Source organism: Rattus norvegicus, chromosome X (assembly GCF_021556685.1).
Source record: "Rattus norvegicus strain SHRSP/BbbUtx chromosome X, alternate assembly SHRSP_T2T, whole genome shotgun sequence".
NCBI lineage: Eukaryota > Metazoa > Chordata > Mammalia > Rodentia > Muridae > Rattus > Rattus norvegicus.
This window is the reverse complement of record NC_141554.1, coordinates 113405862-113423963: the sequence shown is the minus strand read 5'-3', so window position 1 is coordinate 113423963 and position 18102 is coordinate 113405862. Positions and strand designations below refer to the sequence as shown.

General features: G+C 57.3%; 1 protein-coding gene across 9 annotated transcripts in view; it reads right to left on the bottom strand.

Moving 5' to 3' along the window:
- Positions 1–18102, bottom strand: part of Atg4a (autophagy related 4A, cysteine peptidase) — a 99056-nt gene that overhangs the window by 5520 nt on the left and 75434 nt on the right. For 8 of the 9 annotated variants that reach the window (XR_015646447.1, XR_015646449.1, XR_015646445.1 and 5 more), the window contains one exon: positions 473–618. Coding sequence is in view for 5 of the 9 variants with exons in the window: in NM_001434380.1 (NP_001421309.1) it covers positions 473–618 (146 nt within the window). In the remaining 4 variants the exon portion in view is untranslated. Of the gene's footprint in view, positions 1–451; positions 619–18102 lie in introns of all 9 variants that reach the window. The other variant, NM_001126298.2, reaches the window with a different exon arrangement.

The following is an 18102-nucleotide window of genomic DNA, read 5'->3' as shown; positions in this document are numbered from 1 at the left end:
CATCAAGAAATAGATGCTGACCTCTCAAGGACTCTTACTCCCTTATCCCTTCCTAGTCCTCACCCACCTTAAATTTATATGGCAAACATTTGAAGGCAATAAGGAATAGGATGAGAAATATGAGAGATATTAATGCTACTGACCTTTATACAGTGAGTATATTGTGCCTGGTCCTGTACTGTCTATATATGTTACATCTCACGTAACCAAATTAAGAGGGAAGCAGTGTGTCCCTACTCCTAGACATGTGAAGACTGATGCTCAGAAAGGTTAACTGACTTTTCCTACATCGTTAAGTAGCAGATCTTGGGGCCTGCTGTGAAAAGCCTGTCTCCAGGGTCCATTCTTTGCCTACCATATCACTGTGCCTCATTTGGGGGTGCTGAGCAAGTATGCTCTTGCTGTGCTCCCTAACAACCACTTGCCAAGGAACCTATTGTAAAGAGGTTACCATAAAAGCTCCTTGACCCACCAAGGCCACAGAAGGATCCAAGTTCAGGATACTCATCCGCTGTGGAGACTGCAGGCAATGGAAAGTGTGGTCGTCTACTAGTCCACTCTCTTCAGTATCAACGAAGGTCTGGGTTGTGTGAGGATCCAAGAAAATGAGCTCGTCACCTATTTTATAAAGGCACTGTTACTCTTTGAAGAAGTACTGGTCCTGGCCCCACTGCTGTCCTAAAGACAACCTCCCCTCCTGACCCCCAGTTCTCCGAACCCCTTCCCTTTCAACAGTGAGAATGGGATGACAGGAAGCCCAAAGCCACGGTGAGCATGCTTGAGAGAAACCACGTGTGCCAAAATCTAATTATTCAAAGAGAAACTTGACCTAACATCTCCTCTATATCCAAGTGCCCAGATGAAAAGGGATAGGTTTGGAAAAGGTGGGGATGACAGAACACAGGACAGCATGGTATGGCAGGCTCTGTGAGCAGCAGTTGCAGAGAATCCCCAAAGCTGTGCGCTCCAATACCACAAGGGGGCGATCTACACCTTTCAGTGTTGGAAAACATCTTGAGACATACCACTGGTTCTCAGATCCAGATTCAGAGATCATCTCTAGAAATGGAAAAGGCCTTGGCCTCCAACGGATATTCTACCCGCACGCAACAGGGATGCTAACCTCTGTGGATCAGAACCCAATGAGCTGACACCGGCTCACTGATTAACAATTAGCTAGTGGGTTAGTCATTGTGAGCAAGCTTGTTAGTTCCCATCAGAAAACACAACCTCTGTCACGTAAACTTCAGTATAGATGAACTTCACTGGAAAACACTACTTGGGATGACTAGCTGACGTGTGTGTGTGTGTGTGTGTGTGTGTGTGTGTGTGTGTGTGTGTGTGTGTGTGTGTCTGGGGATCAAACTCAAGACTTGGTGTATATTATGCAAACATTCTAACCCTGGGCCAAAACTCAAGTCCAAGATGACTAAGTTTCACATGTAAGAGGAAAGTCATGCTTCACTAAACTGCAAACGCTCAGCGTCAACGACTGTGGAGGAGATCTGGATGATAAAACATCCTGATCTAATGGTTAAAGGGCAGACAGTTCTTTTGTTGCAAAATAGACATAAATGCCTCAAGAAGCACCTGATCTCCCTGTCCAGCCCCAAGGCCACCTGGATCTCTATGACCTCAACCGTCAGGTGATAAAAGATTATTTACTGGCAGCAAGAAAATGTCCCCTAAGACTTTGGAACTTCATGCAGGGGCACATCTATGTGATTCTACTGGCAAAGACTATGTTGCCGAAGCCTGGTGCAAAGTGTAACTCTTCTGTCTCATAAAGACAAACTGTTTACCTCTTTCCCCTTTCAAACACTGTTGTTTTCCATGGCTGTCATGGGGCCTGATCTAGTATCTTACATAGCCATAAGAACCAGAAAGGTTCACCTTTGTGAAATGTATGCAATACAATACCCATCATAAAGACATTTTAATTATCTCACTTTGAACCAGACAATGTAGCTAAGAAGCACAGAAGTCAGCATCTCTATAGGATTTACCACATGAAAGTCAATGTATAAATTCCTCACTGGACCACGGTGGGTGAGAACAGTAGCACAATAGCCTCAGATCACACCAAAGAACAACAAGCCAAGATGTGCAGCATGAAGCCTAGGACCTCACAATAAAGGGAATTGGAAAGGGAAGTTGGAGACATAGAAAGAGAAATCCCAAGGGGGGTAGAACCCACCCACCCACCAGAGTACTTTAAGTTGAAAGTGTTGGGAATGATAATAGCTTGTCAGAGTATAGACATGACCTTTTCCCATGAGTGGGGAGGGGACTGCTTTGCAGGGTACCTCTTTTCTGAGAGTGTCTATAAGAGATACAGCAGAAGACATATGATGTCCAAAAGTTGACATTGAGACTACGGGTCTCTAATGAGGTTTGTGGAGAAGAGGCAGACTAGTCAACCATCTTCATAGACCATAGCTAGTGCTGTAGCTCTCTCTACATGGCAACCTGTACCCAAGAGTAGAACACAAACAGCCCCTTCCTTCTGAGCAAGCAAAATCCGACAGCCAGAGGATCAACATGGCCAGAGCCTCCCACATCTAGACCTTCTCCAGCTGCCCACTTGGCAGGAGGGCCTTAGGAAAAATATCAGGGGTGGGGAGGACAGACCCAGATGACCAAATTGGGATCAAATCCTGGCTTCACTTCTTGTTACCCGAGTGACATTGAGAAAATGATCTCTCTTAATCTTCATTTCACCATTGTAAAATGAAAAATAGCCTCTCTGTGTCTCTCCTGTCTCATTTCCATCTCTGTCTCCTTCTCCATCTCCCTCTCTCTCCCTCCCTCCCTCTCCTTCCTCTCCCTCCTCCCTCTCTCTGGTGATAATGACTATTGGGAAAGTATGCACATGTTCAGTACAGACTTCTTCCCACAAATACTTCTGATCCATGGTTAGTCAGACCTAGCCATGGGAAACCCACAGACACTAAGTCATAGTGGTGGCTGCATATTTTTGTATCACATTGTTTGATAGGAACTCCAAAGCTTAGACAAAGAGAGCATCTGAATGTACATCGTGCCCAATACTGGGGTTTGTACTTAGAAAAAGAAATAAGTGGTACTGTGAGCTCCAGGCTTTCCATTAAGTTGTAGTATTAAGGCTGCGCCAATAGATGGCAGCATTACAGAAACAGAGGCAGCTGTGTTGCAAGCTCCACAGAAGGACTGAACCAAAGAACTAAGGAAAGACAGGGGTGTTGGGTGGAGCCATCTCTCACAGAACACTTACTATATGTCTAACGTGTTGCCAAATAGTTACCATGAGATGACCTAACAGGGAGTCGAGTATTTGTGTATTTTAAAGGAGAGAAACCCAAGCCTGAGTTTTTTGTTTTTTGTTTTTTGTTTTTTTCCTCCAGCAGTCAAGCCACTAGCTAGCAAGGGTCTGATGTACTAAGTCAGCTTTGTGTGTTGCCATCATGCCAGTCTCCAAGGAATGATGTGGGGAGATGATCTCCCTCTACACTGTTCTCTGCATATTCTCTCATGGCACTTGCTCACAGCTACTCTACTTTTTCTTGTGAGCAAGCAGTCTGAGTTAATGACTTTCCTGACCCCCAGGGTCTGACCAGTCCATTTCCACAAGAGAATGCCCCGTGCCAAGTCTCACTGGTTACATCCCTCCCTTTTTCATACTCTTCAGCACTCATCAGGTATCCTGGTTCTTAAAGTGTGGACCAACAGCAGCACTGAAAACACTTAGGAAGGCAAATTTCAGGTCCTATCTTAGACCTACTTCACCTGTATCTCAATAGGTCCAGAAAAGTATGTATGAACAAGTGAGATCTGCATGGACCAGCTAGCAGTTCATGTCTTCAGGGCTTTTAATGTCTCTGGTCACAGCTAGTGAGTAAGGTGGTAAGATTTCTACCATTTACAGAAAACAGATGAGTAATCATTAGGGCCAATATTAGGAGGTTAGTAGATGTTCATACTGCTGTTTTGGGGGGTTTACTTTTGTTTCATTTTATTTTAGTTCAGGTTTAGAGACAGGATCTCACTGTATATAGCACTGACTAGGCTGGAATTCACTATGTAAACCAGGATGAGCTTAAATTCATAGAGATCCACTTGCCTCTGCAACTCTGCCGCTCTGCCCCTCTGCCTCTCTGCCTCTCTGCCCCTCTCTGCCCCTCTGCCCATGCCTCTCTGCCACTCAACCTCTCTGCCGCTCTCTGCATCTCTGCGCATCCCTGCCTCTGCCTCTATCTCTGCCTCTGCCTCTCTGCCCATCCCTGCCTCAGCCTCTTCCTCTGCCACTCTGCCCTTCTCTGCCTCTCTGCACCTCTCTGACTCTCTCTGCCCCACCCTGCCTCTCTGCCCCTGCCTTTGCCCCTATCCCTCTGCCCCTCTGCCACTGCCTCACTACCTCTGCCTCTCTGCCCCTCTCTGACTCTCTACCCCGCTCTGCCCCTGCCCCTCAGCCTCTCTGCCTCTGTCTCTCTCTCTCTGCCTCCGCCTCTAACTCTCTGCCTCTCTGCCTCTGACCCTGCCTCTCTGCCTCTAAGCCTCTCTAACCCTCTGCCCCTCTCTGCCTCTCTGCCTCTGCCTCTGCTTCTCTGCCTCTCTACCTCTCTCCATGTCTGCCTCTCTGTACCTCTCTGCCTCTCTGTCTCTGTCTCTGCATCTCTACCTCTGCCTCTCTGCCTCTGCCTCTGCTCCTGCCTCTGCCTCTGCTCCTGCCTCTGCCTCTCTGCCTCTCTGCCTCTGCCTCTGCCCCTGCCTCGGCCTCTGCCTCTCTGCCTCTGCCTCTCAACCTCTCTCTGCCCCTCTGTGCCTCTCTCTGCCCCTCTGCCCCTCTCGGACTCTCTGCCCCTGCCGCGGCCCCTCTGCCCCTCTGCCCCTCTGCCTCTGCCTCTCTACCTCTCTGACTCTCTGCCTCTGTCTCTGCCTCTCTGCCTCTCTGACTCTCTGTCTCTGCCTCTCTGCCCCTCTGTCTCTGCCTCTCTCTGCCTCTCTGCCACTTTCTGCCACTCTCTGCCTCTCTGCCCATCTCTGCCTCTCTGCCCCTCTGCGCCCCTCTCTGCCTCTCTGCCCCTCTGCCTCTCTCTGCCTCTCTCTGCCTCTCTGCCTCTCTGTGCCCCTCTCTGCCTCTCTGCCTCTCTGTGCCCCTCTCTGCCTCTCTGCCTCTCTCTGCCTCTCTGCCCCTCTGCCTCTCTCTGCCCCTCTGCCTCACAGCCTCGCTGCCCTTCTTTGCCTCTCTCTGCCTCTCTGCCCCTGCATTTGCACCTGCCCCTCTGCCCCTTTGCATCTGCCTCTCTGCCTCTGCCTCTCTGCCCCTCTCTGCCTTTCTCTGCCCCTCTCTGCCTCTCTCTGCCCCTCTCTGACTCTTTGCCGCCATCTGCCCCGGCCATTCTGCCTCTGCCTCTGCCATTCTGCCTCTGCCTCTGCCTCTACTTCTGCTTCTCTCTGCCTCTCTGCCTCTCTGCCTCCCTGCCTCTCTCTGCCCCTCTCTGCCTCTCTCTGCACCAATCTGCCTCTCTGCCTCTCTCTGCCTCTCTGCCTCTCGGCCTCTCTGCCTCTGCCTCTCTGCCTCTCTACCTCTGCCTCTCTGCCTCTCTGCCTCACACCTCTGCCTCAATGCCTCTATGTCTCTGCCTCTGCCTCTCTGCCTCTCTCTGCCCCTCTGCCTCTCTGCGCCTCTCTGCCTCTCTCCTCCCCACTCTACCTCTCTGCATCTGCCTCTCTGCCTCTCTGTCTCTGCCTCTCTGACTCTCTGTCTCTGCCTCTCTGACTCTCTGCCCCTCTCTGCCGCTCTCTGCTTCTCTGCCTCTGCCTCTCTGCCTCGCTCTGCCACTCTCAGCCTCTGCCTCTCTGCCACTGCCTCTCTGTCTATGCCCATGCCCCTGCCTCTCTGCCTCTCTGCCTCTCTCTGCCTCTCAGCCTCTCTGCCTCTCTGCCTTTGCCTGTCTCTCTGCCACTCTGCCTCTCTCTGCCCTTCTCTGCCTCTCTGCCTCTGTGCCTCTCCCTGACACTCCCTGACACTCTCTGCCTCTCTGCCTCTCTCTGACCCTCTGTGACTCTCTGCCTCTGTCTCTGCCTCTGCCCCTGTCCCTGGCCCTGCCTCTCTGCCTCTCTGCATCTCTGCCTCTCTGCCTCTCTGCCTCTCTGCCTCTCTGCCTCTCTGCCTCTCTCTGCCCTTTTCTGCCTCTCTGCCTCTGTGCCTCTCCCTGACCCTCTCTGCCTCTCGGCCTCTCTCTGACCCTCTGTGACTCTCTGCGTTTGCCTCTGGCTCTGCCTCTGACCCTGTCCCTGCTCCTGCCCCTGCCTCTCTGCCTCTGCCTCTCTGCCTCTCTGCTACTCTGCCTTTCTCGGCCCTTCTCGGCCTCTCTCCCTCTCTGCCTCTCTCTGCCTCTCCCTGACCCACTCTTCTTCGCTGCCTCTCTCTGACCCTCTCTGACTATCTGCCTCGGCCTCTGTCTCTGCCTCTGCCTCTGCCCCTGCCCTGCCCCTGCCCCTGCCCCTGCCTCTCTGCCTCTGCCTCTGCTTCTGCTTCTCTCTGCCTCTCTGCCCCTCTCTGTCCCTCTCTGCTTCTCTGCCTCTCTGCCTCTCTACCCATCACTGCCTCTCTGCCTCTCTGCCTCTACCTCTCTGTCTCTGCCTCTGCCTCTCTGCCTCTCTCTGCCCGTCTCCAGCCTCTGACCCTCGCTGACTCTCTGCCTCTCTGCCCGGCACTGTTGCTCTCTGCCTCTCTGTCTCTGCCTATGCCTCTGCCCCTGACCCTGCCTCTCTGCCTTTCTGCCTCTCTGCCTCTCTCTGTCCCTCTCTGCCTGTCTACCTCTCTGCCTCTGACTCTCTGTCTCTGCCTCCTCTGCCTCTCTGCTACTCTGCCTCTCTCTGCCCCTCTCCTCCATCTCTGCCTCTCTGCCTCACTCTGACCCTCTTTGACTCTCTCTGACCATATCTGCTTCTCTGCCTCTCTCTGACCCTCTCTGCCTCTCTGCCTCTCTCTGACCCTCTCTGCCTCTGCCTCTGCCTCTCTACCTCTCTGCCTCTCTTCGCCACCCCTCTGCATCTCTCTGAACCTCTCTGTGCCTAACTGCCTCTCTGTGCCCCTCTCTGACCGACTCTGCCTCTCTGCCTCTCTGCCTCTCTGCCTCTCTGCCCCTCTGCCTCTCTGTCCCTCTGCCTAGCTCTGCCCCTCTCTGCCTGTCTGCCTCTCTGCCTCTCTGTCTCTGCCTCGGTCTCTGCCCTTGCCCCTGCCTCTGCCTCTGCCTCTCTGCCTCTGCCTCTGTGGCTCTCTGCCTCTGCCTCTCTGCCTCTACCTCTGCCTCTCTGCCTCTGCCTCTGCCTCTCTGCCTCTCTGCCCCTCTGCGCCTCTGCCCCTCTGCCTCTCTGCATCTCTGTCTCTGCTTCTCTGCCTCTCTCTGCCCCTCTCTGCCTCTCTGCCTCTCTGCCTCTCTCTGACCCTTTCCTCCTCTATGCCTCTTTCTGACCCTCTCTGCCCCTCTGCCTCTCTGCATCTCTGCCTCTGCTTCTCTGCCTCTCTACCTCTCTCCCTGTCTGCCTCTCTGCACCTCTCTTCCTCTCTGTCTCTGTCTCTGCATCTCTACCTCTGCCTCTCTGCCTCTGCCTCTGCCCCTGCCTCGGCCTCGGCCTCTCTGCCTCTGCCTCTCAACCTCTCTCTGCCCCTCTGTGCCTCTCTCTGCCCCTCTGCCCCTCTCGGACTCTCTGCCCCTGCCGCTGCCCCTCTGCCCCTCTGCCCCTCTGCCTCTGCCTCTCTGCCCCTCTCTGCCTCTCTCTGCCCCTCTCTGACTCTTTGCCGCCATCTGCCCCGGCCATTCTGCCTCTGCCTCTGCCATTCTGCCTCTGCCTCTGCTTCTGCTTCTCTCTGCCTCTCTGCCTCCCTGCCTCTCTCTGCCCCTCTCTGCCTCTCTCTGCACCAATCTGCCTCTCTGCCTCTCTCTGCCTCTCTGCCTCTCTCTGCCTCTCTGCCTCTCGGCCTCTCTGCCTCTGCCTCTCTGCCTCTCTACCTCTGCCTCTCTGCCTCTCTGCCTCACACCTCTGCCTCAATGCCTCTATGTCTCTGCCTCTGCCTCTCAACCTCTCTCTGCCTCTCTGCCTCTCTCCTCCCCACTCTACCTCTCTGCATCTGCCTTTCTGCCTTTCTGCCTCTCTGTCTCTGCCTCTCTGACTCTCTGTCTCTGCCTCTCTGACTCTCTGCCCCTCTCTGCCGCTCTCTGCTTCTCTGCCTCTGCCTCTCTGCCTCGCTCTGCCACTCTCAGCCTCTGCCTCTCTACCACTGCCTCTCTGTCTATGCCCATGCCCCTGCCTCTCTGCCTCTCTGCCTCTCTCTGCCTCTCAGCCTCTCTGCCTCTCTGCCTTTGCCTGTCTCTCTGCCACTCTGCCTCTCTCTGCCCTTCTCTGCCTCTCTGCCTCTGTGCCTCTCCCTGACACTCTCTGCCTCTCTGCCTCTCTCTGACCCTCTGTGACTCTCTGCCTCTGTCTCTGCCTCTGCCCCTGTCCCTGCCCCTGCCTCTCTGCCTCTCTGCCTCTCTGCCTCTCTCTGCCCTTTTCTGCCTCTCTGCCTCTCCCTGGCCCTCTCTGCCTCTCGGCCTCTCTCTGACCCTCTGTGACTCTCTGCGTTTGCCTCTGGCTCTGCCTCTGACCCTGTCCCTGCTCCTGCCCCTGCCTCTCTGCCTCTGCCTCTCTGCCTATCTGCCACTCTGCCTCTCTCGGCCCTTCTCGGCCTCTCTCCCTCTCTGCCTCTCTCTGCCTCTCCCTGACCCTCTCCGCCTCTCTATCCCTCTCTGCCTCTCTGCCTCTCTCTGTCTCTCTGCCTCTCTCTGACCCTCTCTGCCTCTCTGGCTCTCTTGGCCCCTCTCTGCCTCTCTGTCTCTGCCTCTGCCTCTCTACCTCTCTGCCTCTCTTTGCCCCCCCTCTGCCTCTCTCTGCCCCTCTCTGCCCCTAACTGCCTCTCTGTGCCCCTCTCTTACAGACTCTGCCTCTCTGCCTCTCTGCCCCTCTGTCTCTCTGTCCCTCTGTCTAGCTCTGCCCCTCTCTGCCTCTCTGCCTCTCTGCCTCTCTGTCTCTCTGTCTCTCTGTCTCTGCCTCGGTCTCTGCCCTTGCCCCTGCCTCTGCCTCTCTGCCTCTGCCTCTCTGCCTCTGCCTCTGCCTCTCTGACTCTCTGCCCCTCTCTGCCGCTCTGCCCCTCTCTACCGCTCTTTGCCTCTCTGCCTCTCTGCCTCTCTGCCTCTCTGCCCCTCTGCCTCTCTGCGCCTCTGCCTCTCTGCCCCTCTGCCTCTTTGTCTCTGCCCCTCTGCCTCTCTGTCTCTGCCTCTCTGCCTTTCTGCCTCTCTTTGCCCCCCCTCTGCCTCTCTCTGCCCCTAACTGCCTCTCTTTGCCCCCCCTCTGCCTCTCTCTGCCCCTCTCTGCCCCTAACTGCCTCTCTGTGCCCCTCTCTGACAGACTCTGCCTCTCTGCCTCTCTGCCCCTCTGCCTCTCTGTCCCTTTGTCTAGCTCTGCCCCTCTCTGCCTCTCTGACTCTCTGCCTCTCTGTCTCTGCCTCGGTCTCTGCCCTTGCCCCTGCCTCTGCCTCTCTGCCTCTGCCTCTGCCTCTCTGACTCTCTGCCCCTCTCTGCCGCTCTCTGCCGCTCTGCCCCTCTCTACCGCTCTTTGCCTCTCTGCCTCTCTGCCTCTCTGCGCCTCTGCCTCTCTGCCCCTCTGCCTCTGTCTCTGCCTCTCTGCCTTTCTGCCCCTCTCTGCCCCTCTCTGCCCCTCCCTGCCTCTCTGCCTCTCTCTGACCCTTTCTTCCTCTCTGCCTCTCTCTGACCCTCTCTGCCTCTCTCCTTCTCTGCCCCTCTGTCTCTGCCTCTGCCTCTGCCTCTGCCCCTGACCCTGCCCCTGCCTCTCTGCCTCTGCCTCTCTCCCTCTCTCCCACTGCCTCTCTGTCTGTGCCCCTGCCCCTGCTCATGCCTCTCTGCCACTCGCCTCTGCCTCTCTGCACCTCTTCCTCTCTGCACCTCTGCCTCTCTGCCACTCTGCCTCTCTAGGCCCTTCTCGACCTCTCTCCCTCTCTGCCTCTCCCTGACCCTCTCCGCCTCTTTCTGACCCTCTCTGCCTCTCTGCTTCTCTCTGACGCTCTCTGACTCTCTCCCTCTCTGTCTCTGTCTCTGTCTCTGCCTCTGCCCCTGCACCTGCCCCTGCCCCTGCAACTGCCTCTGTGCCTCTGCATCTGCCTCTGCCTCTCTGCCTCTCTGCCCAGCTCTGCCTCTCTGCGACTCTACACCTCTGCCTCTCTGCCTCTGCCTCTCTGTCTCTGCCTCTGCCTCTGCCTCTCCCTCTGCCCCTGCCTCTCTGCCTCTCTGCCTCTGCCTCTCCCTCTGCCCCTGCCTCTCTGCCTCTCTGCCTCTGCTCTGCCTCTCTGCCTCTCTCCCATTGCCTCTCTGTCTGTGCCCTTGCCCCTGCTCCTGCCTCTCTGCAACTCTGCCTCTTCCTCTCTGCACCTCTGCCTCTCTGCCACTCTGCCTCTCTCGGCCTCTCTCCCTCTCTGCCTCTCTCTGCCTCTCCCTGACCTTCTCAGCCTCTCTGCATCTCTCTGACCCTCTCTGACTCTCTGACTCTCTCTGCCTCTCCCTGACCTTCTCTGCCTCTCTGCATCTCTCTGACCTTCTCTGACTCTCTGCCTCAGCCTCTGTCTCTGCCTCTGCCTCTGCCCCTGCCCCTGCCTCTCTGCCTCTGCCTCTACCCCTGCTCCTGCCCCTGCCTCTCTGCCTCTCTGCCTCTGCCTTTCTGCCTCTGCCTCTCAGCCTCTCTGCCTCTCTGCCTCTCTAAAACTCTACCTCTCTCTGCCCCTCTCTGCCTCTCTACCTCTGACTCTCTGTCTCTCCCTCTGGCTCTCTGCCTCTGCATCTCTGTCTCTGCCTCTGCATCTCTACCACTCTGATTCTCTCTGCCCCTCTCCTGCCTCTCTGCCTCTCTCTGCCTCTCTGCCTCTCTCTGAACTCTATGCCTCTCTCTGCTTCTCTGCCTCTCTGCCTCTGCCTCTCTGCCTCTCTGCCCCTCTCTGATCCTCTTTGCCTCTCAGACTCTCTGCCCATCACTGCCTCTCTGCCTCTCTGCCTCTGCCTCTCTGCCTCTCTCCCACTGCCTCTCTGTCTGTGCCCCTGCCCCTGCTCATGCCTCTCTGCCACTCTGCCTCTGCCTCTCTGCACCTCTGCCTCTCTGCCTCTCTGCCACTCTGCCTCTCTCGGCCATCTCGGCCTCTCTCCCTCTCTGCCCCTCTCTGCCTCTCCCTGACCCTCTCCGCCTCTCTCTGCCCCTCTCTGCCTCTCTGCTTCTCTCTGACGCTCTCTGACTCTCTCCCTCTCTGTCTCTGCCTCTGCCACTCTGCCACTCAGCCTCTCTCTGCCCCTCTCTGCCTCTCTGCCCATCACTGCCTCTCTGCCTCTCTGCCTCTCTGTCTCTCTGTCTCTGCCTCTGCCTCTCTGCCACTCTGCCTCTCTCTGCCCCTCTCTGCCTCTCTGCCTCTCTGCCTCTCTCTGACCTCTCTGCCTCTCTCTGACCGTGTCTGACTCTCTGCCTCTCTGCCCAGCACTGCCACTCTCTGCCTCTGTCTCTGCCTATGCCTCTGCCCCTGCCTCTCTGCCTTTCTGCCTCTCTCTGCCCCTCTCTGCCTCTCTACCTCTCTGCCTCTGACTCTCTGTCTCTGCCTCTGCCTCTCTGCATCTCTGTCTCTGCCTCTGCCTCTCTGACTCTCTCTGCCCCTCTCCTGCCTCTCTCTGCCTCTCTCTGACCTCTCTGCCTCTCTCTGACCCTCTGCCTCTCTCTGACCCTCTGCCTCTCTGCCTCTGCCTCTCTGCCTCTCTGCCCCTCTCTGCCCCTCTCTGCCTCTCTCTGACCCTCTTCTGCCTCTCGGCCTCTCTCTGACCCTCTGCCTCTCTGCCTCTGCCTCTCTGCCCATCACTGCCTCTCTGCCTCTGCCTCTCTGTCTCTGCCTCTGCCTCTCTGCCACTCTGCCTCTCTCTGCCCCTCTCCTGCCTCTCTTCCTCTCTCTCCCTCTCTCTGAACTCTCTGCCTCTCTCTGACCCTCTCTGCCTCTCTCTGACCCTCTCTGCCTCTCTCTGACCCTCTCTGACCCTCTCTGCCTCTCTGCCTCTCTGCCCTGCACTGACACTCTCTGCCTCTCTGTCTCTGCCTATGACTCTGCCCCTGCCCCTGCCTCACTGCCTTTCTGCCACTCTGCCTCTCTCTGCCCCTCTCCTCCCTCTCTGCCTCTCTGCCTCTCTCTGACCGTCTCTGCCTCTCTGCCTCTCTGCCTCTCTGCCTCTCTCTGCCCCTCTCTGCCTCTCTGTCTCTGCCTCTGCTCTCTACCTCTCTGCCTCTCTTCGCCCCCCCTCTGCCTCTCTCTGACCCTCTCTGCGCCTCTCTGTGCCCCTCTCTGACAGACTCTGCCTCTCTGCCTCTCTGCCCCTCTGCCTCTCTGTCCCTCAGTCTAGCTCTGTCCCTCTCTGCCTCTCTGCCTCTCAGCCTCTCTGTCTCTGCCTCGGTCTCTGCCCTTGCCCCTGCCTCTGCCTCTCTGCCTCTGCCTCTCTGACTCTCTGCCCCTCTCTGCCTCTCTGCCTCTCTGCCTCTCTGCCTCTCTGCCCCTCTGCCTCTCTGTCCCTCTGCCTCTCTGCCCCTCTGCCTCTCTGTCTCTGCCTCTCTCTGCCCCTCTCTGCCTCTCTCAGCCTCATTCTGACCCTTTCTTCCTCTCTGCCTCTCTCTGACCCTCTCTGCCTCTCTGTCTCTGCCTCTGCCTCTGCCCCTGACCCTGACCCTGCCCCTGCCTCTCTGCCTCTGCCTCTGCCTCTCTGCCTCTCTCCCACTGCCTCTCTGTCTGTGCCCCTGCCCCTGCTCATGCCTCTCTGCCACTCTGCCTCTGCCTCTCTGCACCTCTGCCTCTCTGCCTCTCTGCCACTCTGCCTCTCTCGGCCATCTCGGCCTCTCTCCCTCTCTGCCCCTCTCTGCCTCTCCCTGACCCTCTCCGCCTCTCTCTGACCCTCTCTGCCTCTCTGCTTCTCTCTGAAGCTCTCTGACTCTCTCCCTCTCTGTCTCTGCCTCTGCCACTCTGCCACTCAGCCTCTCTCTGCCCCTCTCTGCCTCTCTGCCCATCACTGCCTCTCTGCCTCTCTGCCTCTCTGTCTCTCTGTCTCTGCCTCTGCCTCTCTGCCACTCTGCCTCTCTCTGCCCCTCTCTGCCTCTCTGCCTCTCTGCCTCTCTCTGACCTCTCTGCCTCTCTCTGACCGTGTCTGACTCTCTGCCTCTCTGCCCAGCACTGCCACTCTCTGCCTCTGTCTCTGCCTATGCCTCTGCCCCTGCCTCTCTGCCTTTCTGCCTCTCTCTGCCCCTCTCTGCCTCTCTACCTCTCTGCCTCTGACTCTCGGTCTCTGCCTCTGCCTCTCTGCATCTCTGTCTCTGCCTCTGCCTCTCTGCCACTCTGACTCTCTCTGCCCCTCTCCTGCCTCTCTCTGCCTCTCTCTGACCTCTCTGCCTCTCTCTGACCCTCTGCCTCTCTCTGACCCTCTGCCTCTCTGCCTCTGCCTCTCTGCCCCTCTCTGCCCCTCTCTGACTCCTTGCCCCCCTCTGCCCCTGCCCCTCTGCCTCTGCCTCTGCCTTTCTGCCTCTGCCTCTGCTTCTCTCTGCCTCTCTGCCTCCCTGCCTCTCTCTGCCCCTCTCTGCCTCTCTCTGTCCCTCTCTGCCTCTGCCTCTCTGCCTCTGCCTCTCTGCCTCTGCCTCTCTGCCTCTCTGCCACTCTACCTCTGCCTCTGAAGAGTTAAATTTCAAAAAGTTAGTCATAAACAAGGTCCGGACTACCTAAGGGAGACTATAGGGCTTGCCGGACCATTTGGAGCAGAAGAGTTAAAATAAAAACTTCATAAAAACTGCAAAAGAACAGCAGATAAGGGGGCAGGACAGAGCTGGCCTGAGATGTGCCCAGCCAAGCCCAAAAGCAAGGTCGAGGGATTGTTCCAGGGACTGGCAGCCACCATCTCCTTTGAGTCGGGGGCCATCCGGACGGATGACTCCCTGCTCTACAGATAAAGATAAGGATTGTTCCAGGAAGGGGGGGGGGCATCCGGACGGATGACTCCCTGCTCTACAGATAAAGATAAGACGTTCTCCTATATTGAGAACACCCCAGCCCGCATGTACTGCTTGCAGATGAGACCTTGTACCCATTTCCCTTGCTGATAACCACGCGAAACCCCCTGGCTTCTCCTCTATAAACCCCTGCCTGAAGAGGCTCGGGGTCGATTCCTCTGTCTCCTGTGTGAGATACGTGTCGACCCGGGATCCCGATAAGACCCGGGATCTCCTTAATAAAGCTACCTCCTGCTGTTACATCAAGAATGGCTAATCGTGATTCCTGAAGGAACCCCATCCCACCATTGGAGCGAAAGACACGTCCCCCATTTAGGGGTACGCTCTTTCATCTCAATGCCTCTATGTCTCTGCCTCTGCCTCTCTGCCTCTCTGCCTCTCTCTGCCCCTCTGCCTCTCTCTGCCTCTTTGCCTCTGTGCCTCTCCCAGCCACTCCGTGAACCTCTCTGCCTCTCTGCCTCTCTCTGACCCTCTGTGACACTCTGCCTTTACCTCTGTCTCTGGCTCTGCCCCTGCCCCTGCGCCTGACCCTGCCTCTCTGCCTCTGCCTCTCTGCCTCTCTGCCACTCTGCCTCTCTCTGTCCTTCTCTGCCTCTCTGCCTGTCTGCCTCTCTCTGCCTCTCCCTGACCATCTCCGCCTCTCTATCCCTCTTTGCCTCTCTACCTCTCTGACTCTCTCTGACCCTCTCTGCGTCTCTGCCTCTCTCTGACTCTCTCCCTCTCTGTCTCTGCCTGTGCCTCTGCCCCTGGCCCTGCAACTGCCTCTGTGCCTCTGCATCTGCCTCTGCCTCTCTGACTCTCTGCCTCTCTGCGACTCTACCCCTCTGCATCTCTGCCTCTGCCTCTCTGTCCCTGCCTCTGCCACTCTGCCACTCAGCCTCTCTCTGCCCCTCTCTGCCTCTCTGCCTCTCCCTGACCTTCTGTGCCTCTATGACTCTCTCTGAACCCCTCTAACTCACTGCCTCTCTGACTCTGACTCTCTGCCTCTCTACCCCTCTCTGCCCCTCTCTGCCCCTCTCTGCCTCTCTGCCCCTCACTGCCGCTCTCTGCCTCTCTGCCCCTCACTGCTGCTCTCTGCCTCTCTGTCTCTGCCTATGCCTCTGCCCCTGCCCGTGCCTCTCTGCCCCTCTCTGCCTCTCTACCTCTCTGCCTCTCTGCCTCTCTGCCCATCACTGCCGCTCTGCCTCTCTGCCTCTGCCTGTCTCTGCCTCTGCTTCACTGCCACTCTGCCTCTCTCTGCCCCTCTCCTGCCTCTCTGCCTCTCTCTGACATCTCTGCCTCTCTCTGACCCTCTCTGACTCTCTGCCTCTCTGCCTTTCTGCCTCTCTACATCTCTCTGCGCCTCTCTGCCCCTCTCTGCCTCTCTACCTCTCTGCCTCTGACTATCTGTCTCTGCCTCTGCCTCTCTGCCACTCTGCCTCTCTCTTCCTTCTCTGCCTCTCTGCCTCTCTGCCTCTCTCTGACCCTCTCTGCCAATCTGCCTCTCTGGCTCTGTCTGCCACTCTCTGCCAATCTGTCTCTGCCTCTGCCTCTCTACCTCTCTGCCTCTCACTGCCCCCCTCTGCCTCTCTCTGCCCAGTTCTGCCCCTAACTGCCTCTATGTTCCCCTCTCTGACAGACTGCCTCTCTGCCTCTCTGCCTGCTCTGCCTCTGTCCCTTTGCCTAGCTCTGCCCATCTCTGCCTCTCTGCCTCTCTGCCACTCTGCCTCCCTCGACGCTTCTCGACCTCTCTCCCTCTCTCCCTCTCTGCCTCTCTGCCACTGCCTCTCTGCCACTCTGCCTCTCTCGGCCCTACTCGACCTCTCTCCCTCTCTGCCTCTCTCTGCCTCTCTGCCTCTCTCTGACCCTCTCTGACTCTCTGCCTCTGCCTTTGTCTCTGCCTCTACCACTGCCCCTGCGCCTGCGCCTGCCTCTCTGCCTCTCTGCCACTCTGCCTCTCTCTGCCCTTCTCTGCCTCTCTGCCTGTCGGACTCTCTCTGCCTCTCCCTGACCCTCTCTGCCTCTCTATCCCTCTCTGCTTCTCTGACTCTCTCTGCCTCTCTGCCTCTCTCTGACCCTCTCTGCCTCTCTGCCTCTCTCTGACCCTCTCTGACTCTCTCCTTCTCCGTCTCTGCCTCTGCCTCTGCCCCTGCAACTGCCTCTGTGCATCTGCCTCTGCCTCTGCCACTCTGCCTCTCTATCTCTGCCTCTTTGCCTCTGCCTCTCTGCCTCTCTATCTCTGCCTCTGCCACTCTGCCACTCAGCCTCTCTCTGCCCCTCTCTGCCTCTCTGCCTCTCTCTGCCTCTCTGCCTCTCCCTGACCCTCTCTGCCTCTCTGCCTCTCTCTGAACTTCTCTGACTCTCTGCCTCTCTGACTCTCTGCCCGTCTCTGACTCTCTGCACCTCTCTGCCTCTCTGCCTCTCTGTCTCTGCGTATGCCTCTGCCCCTGCCCCTGCCTCTCTGCCTTTTTGCCTCTCTACCTCTCTCTGCCTCATTACCTCTCTGCCTCTGACTCTCTGTCTCTGCCTCTATCTCTCTGCCTCTCTGCCTCTGCATCTCTGTCTCTGCCTCTGCATCTCTGCCACTCTGACTCTCTCTGCCCCTCTCCTGCCTCTCTGCCTCTCTCTGCCTCTCTCTGACCTCTCTGACTCTCTCTGACCTTCTGCCTCTGTGACTCTGCCTCTCTGCCTCTCTACCTCTCTGCCTCTGACTCTCTGTCTCTTCCTCTGCCTCTCTGCTACTCTGCCTCTCTCTGCCCCTCTCCTCCTTCTCTGCCTCTCTGCCTGTCTACCTCTCTCTGCCTCATTACCTCTCTGCCTCTGACTCTCTGTCTCTGCCTCTACCTCTCTGCCTCTCTGCCTCTGCATCTCTGTCTCTGCCTCTGCATCTCTGCCACTCTGACTCTCTCTGCCCCTCTCCTGCCTCTCTGCCTCTCTCTGCCTCTCTCTGACCTCTCTGACTCTCTCTGACCTTCTGCCTCTGTGACTCTGCCTCTCTGCCCCTCTCTGCCTCTGACTCTCTGTCTTTTCCTCTGCCTCTCTGCCACTCTGCCTCTCTCTGCCCCTCTCCTCCTTCTCTGCCTCTCTGCCTCTCTGCCTCTCTGCCTCTCTCTGACCCTCTCTGCCTCTCTGCCTCTATGGCTCTCTCTGCCCCTCTCTGCCTCTCTCTGCACCTCTCTGCCCCTAACTGCCTCTCTGTGCCCCTCTCTGACAGACTCTGCCTCCCTGCCTCTCTGCCTCTGTTCCTTTGCCTAGCTCTGCCCATCTCTGCCTCTCTGCCTCACTGCCACTCTGCCTCTCTCGGCCCTTCTCGACCTCTCTCCCTCTCTGCCTCTCTCTGCCTCTCCCTGACCCTCTCTCCCTCTCTGCCTCTCTCTGCCTCTCCCTAACCCTCTCTGCCTCTCTGCCTCTCTGTGACTCTGCCCCTCTGCCTCTGCCTCTCTGACTCTCTGCCACTCTGCCTCTCTCTGCCCTTCTCTGCCTCTCTGCCTCGCTGCCTCTCTCTGCCTCTCCCTAGCCCTCTCTGCCTCTCTGGCTCCCTCTGCCCCTCCCTGCCTCTCTGCCTCTCTGCCCCTCTCTGCCTCTCTGTCTCTGTCTCTGACTCTCCCCCTGCCCCTGCCCTTGCCACTACCTCTGCCTCTCTGCCTCTCTGCCTCTCTGCCTCTGCCTCTCTACCTCTCTGTCTCTGCCCCTCTGCCTCTCTCTGCCTCTCTGCCTCTCTGGCCCTCTCTGCCTCTCTACCATGCCACTCTGTCTCTGTCTCTGCCTCTGCCCCTGCCCCTGCCCCTGCCACTGCCTCTGCCTCCCTGACTCTCTGCCTCTCTCCCTCTCTGCCTCTGCCTCTGCCTCTTTGCACCTCTCTGCACATCTCTGCCTCTCTGCCTCTCTATCTCTGCCTCTGCCCCTTCCTCTGTCTCTGCCTCTCTGCCTCTACTCCCTGACTCTCTGCCTCTCTGCCCCTCTCTGCTTCTCTGTCTCTCTGTCTCTGCCTCTGCCTCTGCACCCGCCTCTGCCTCT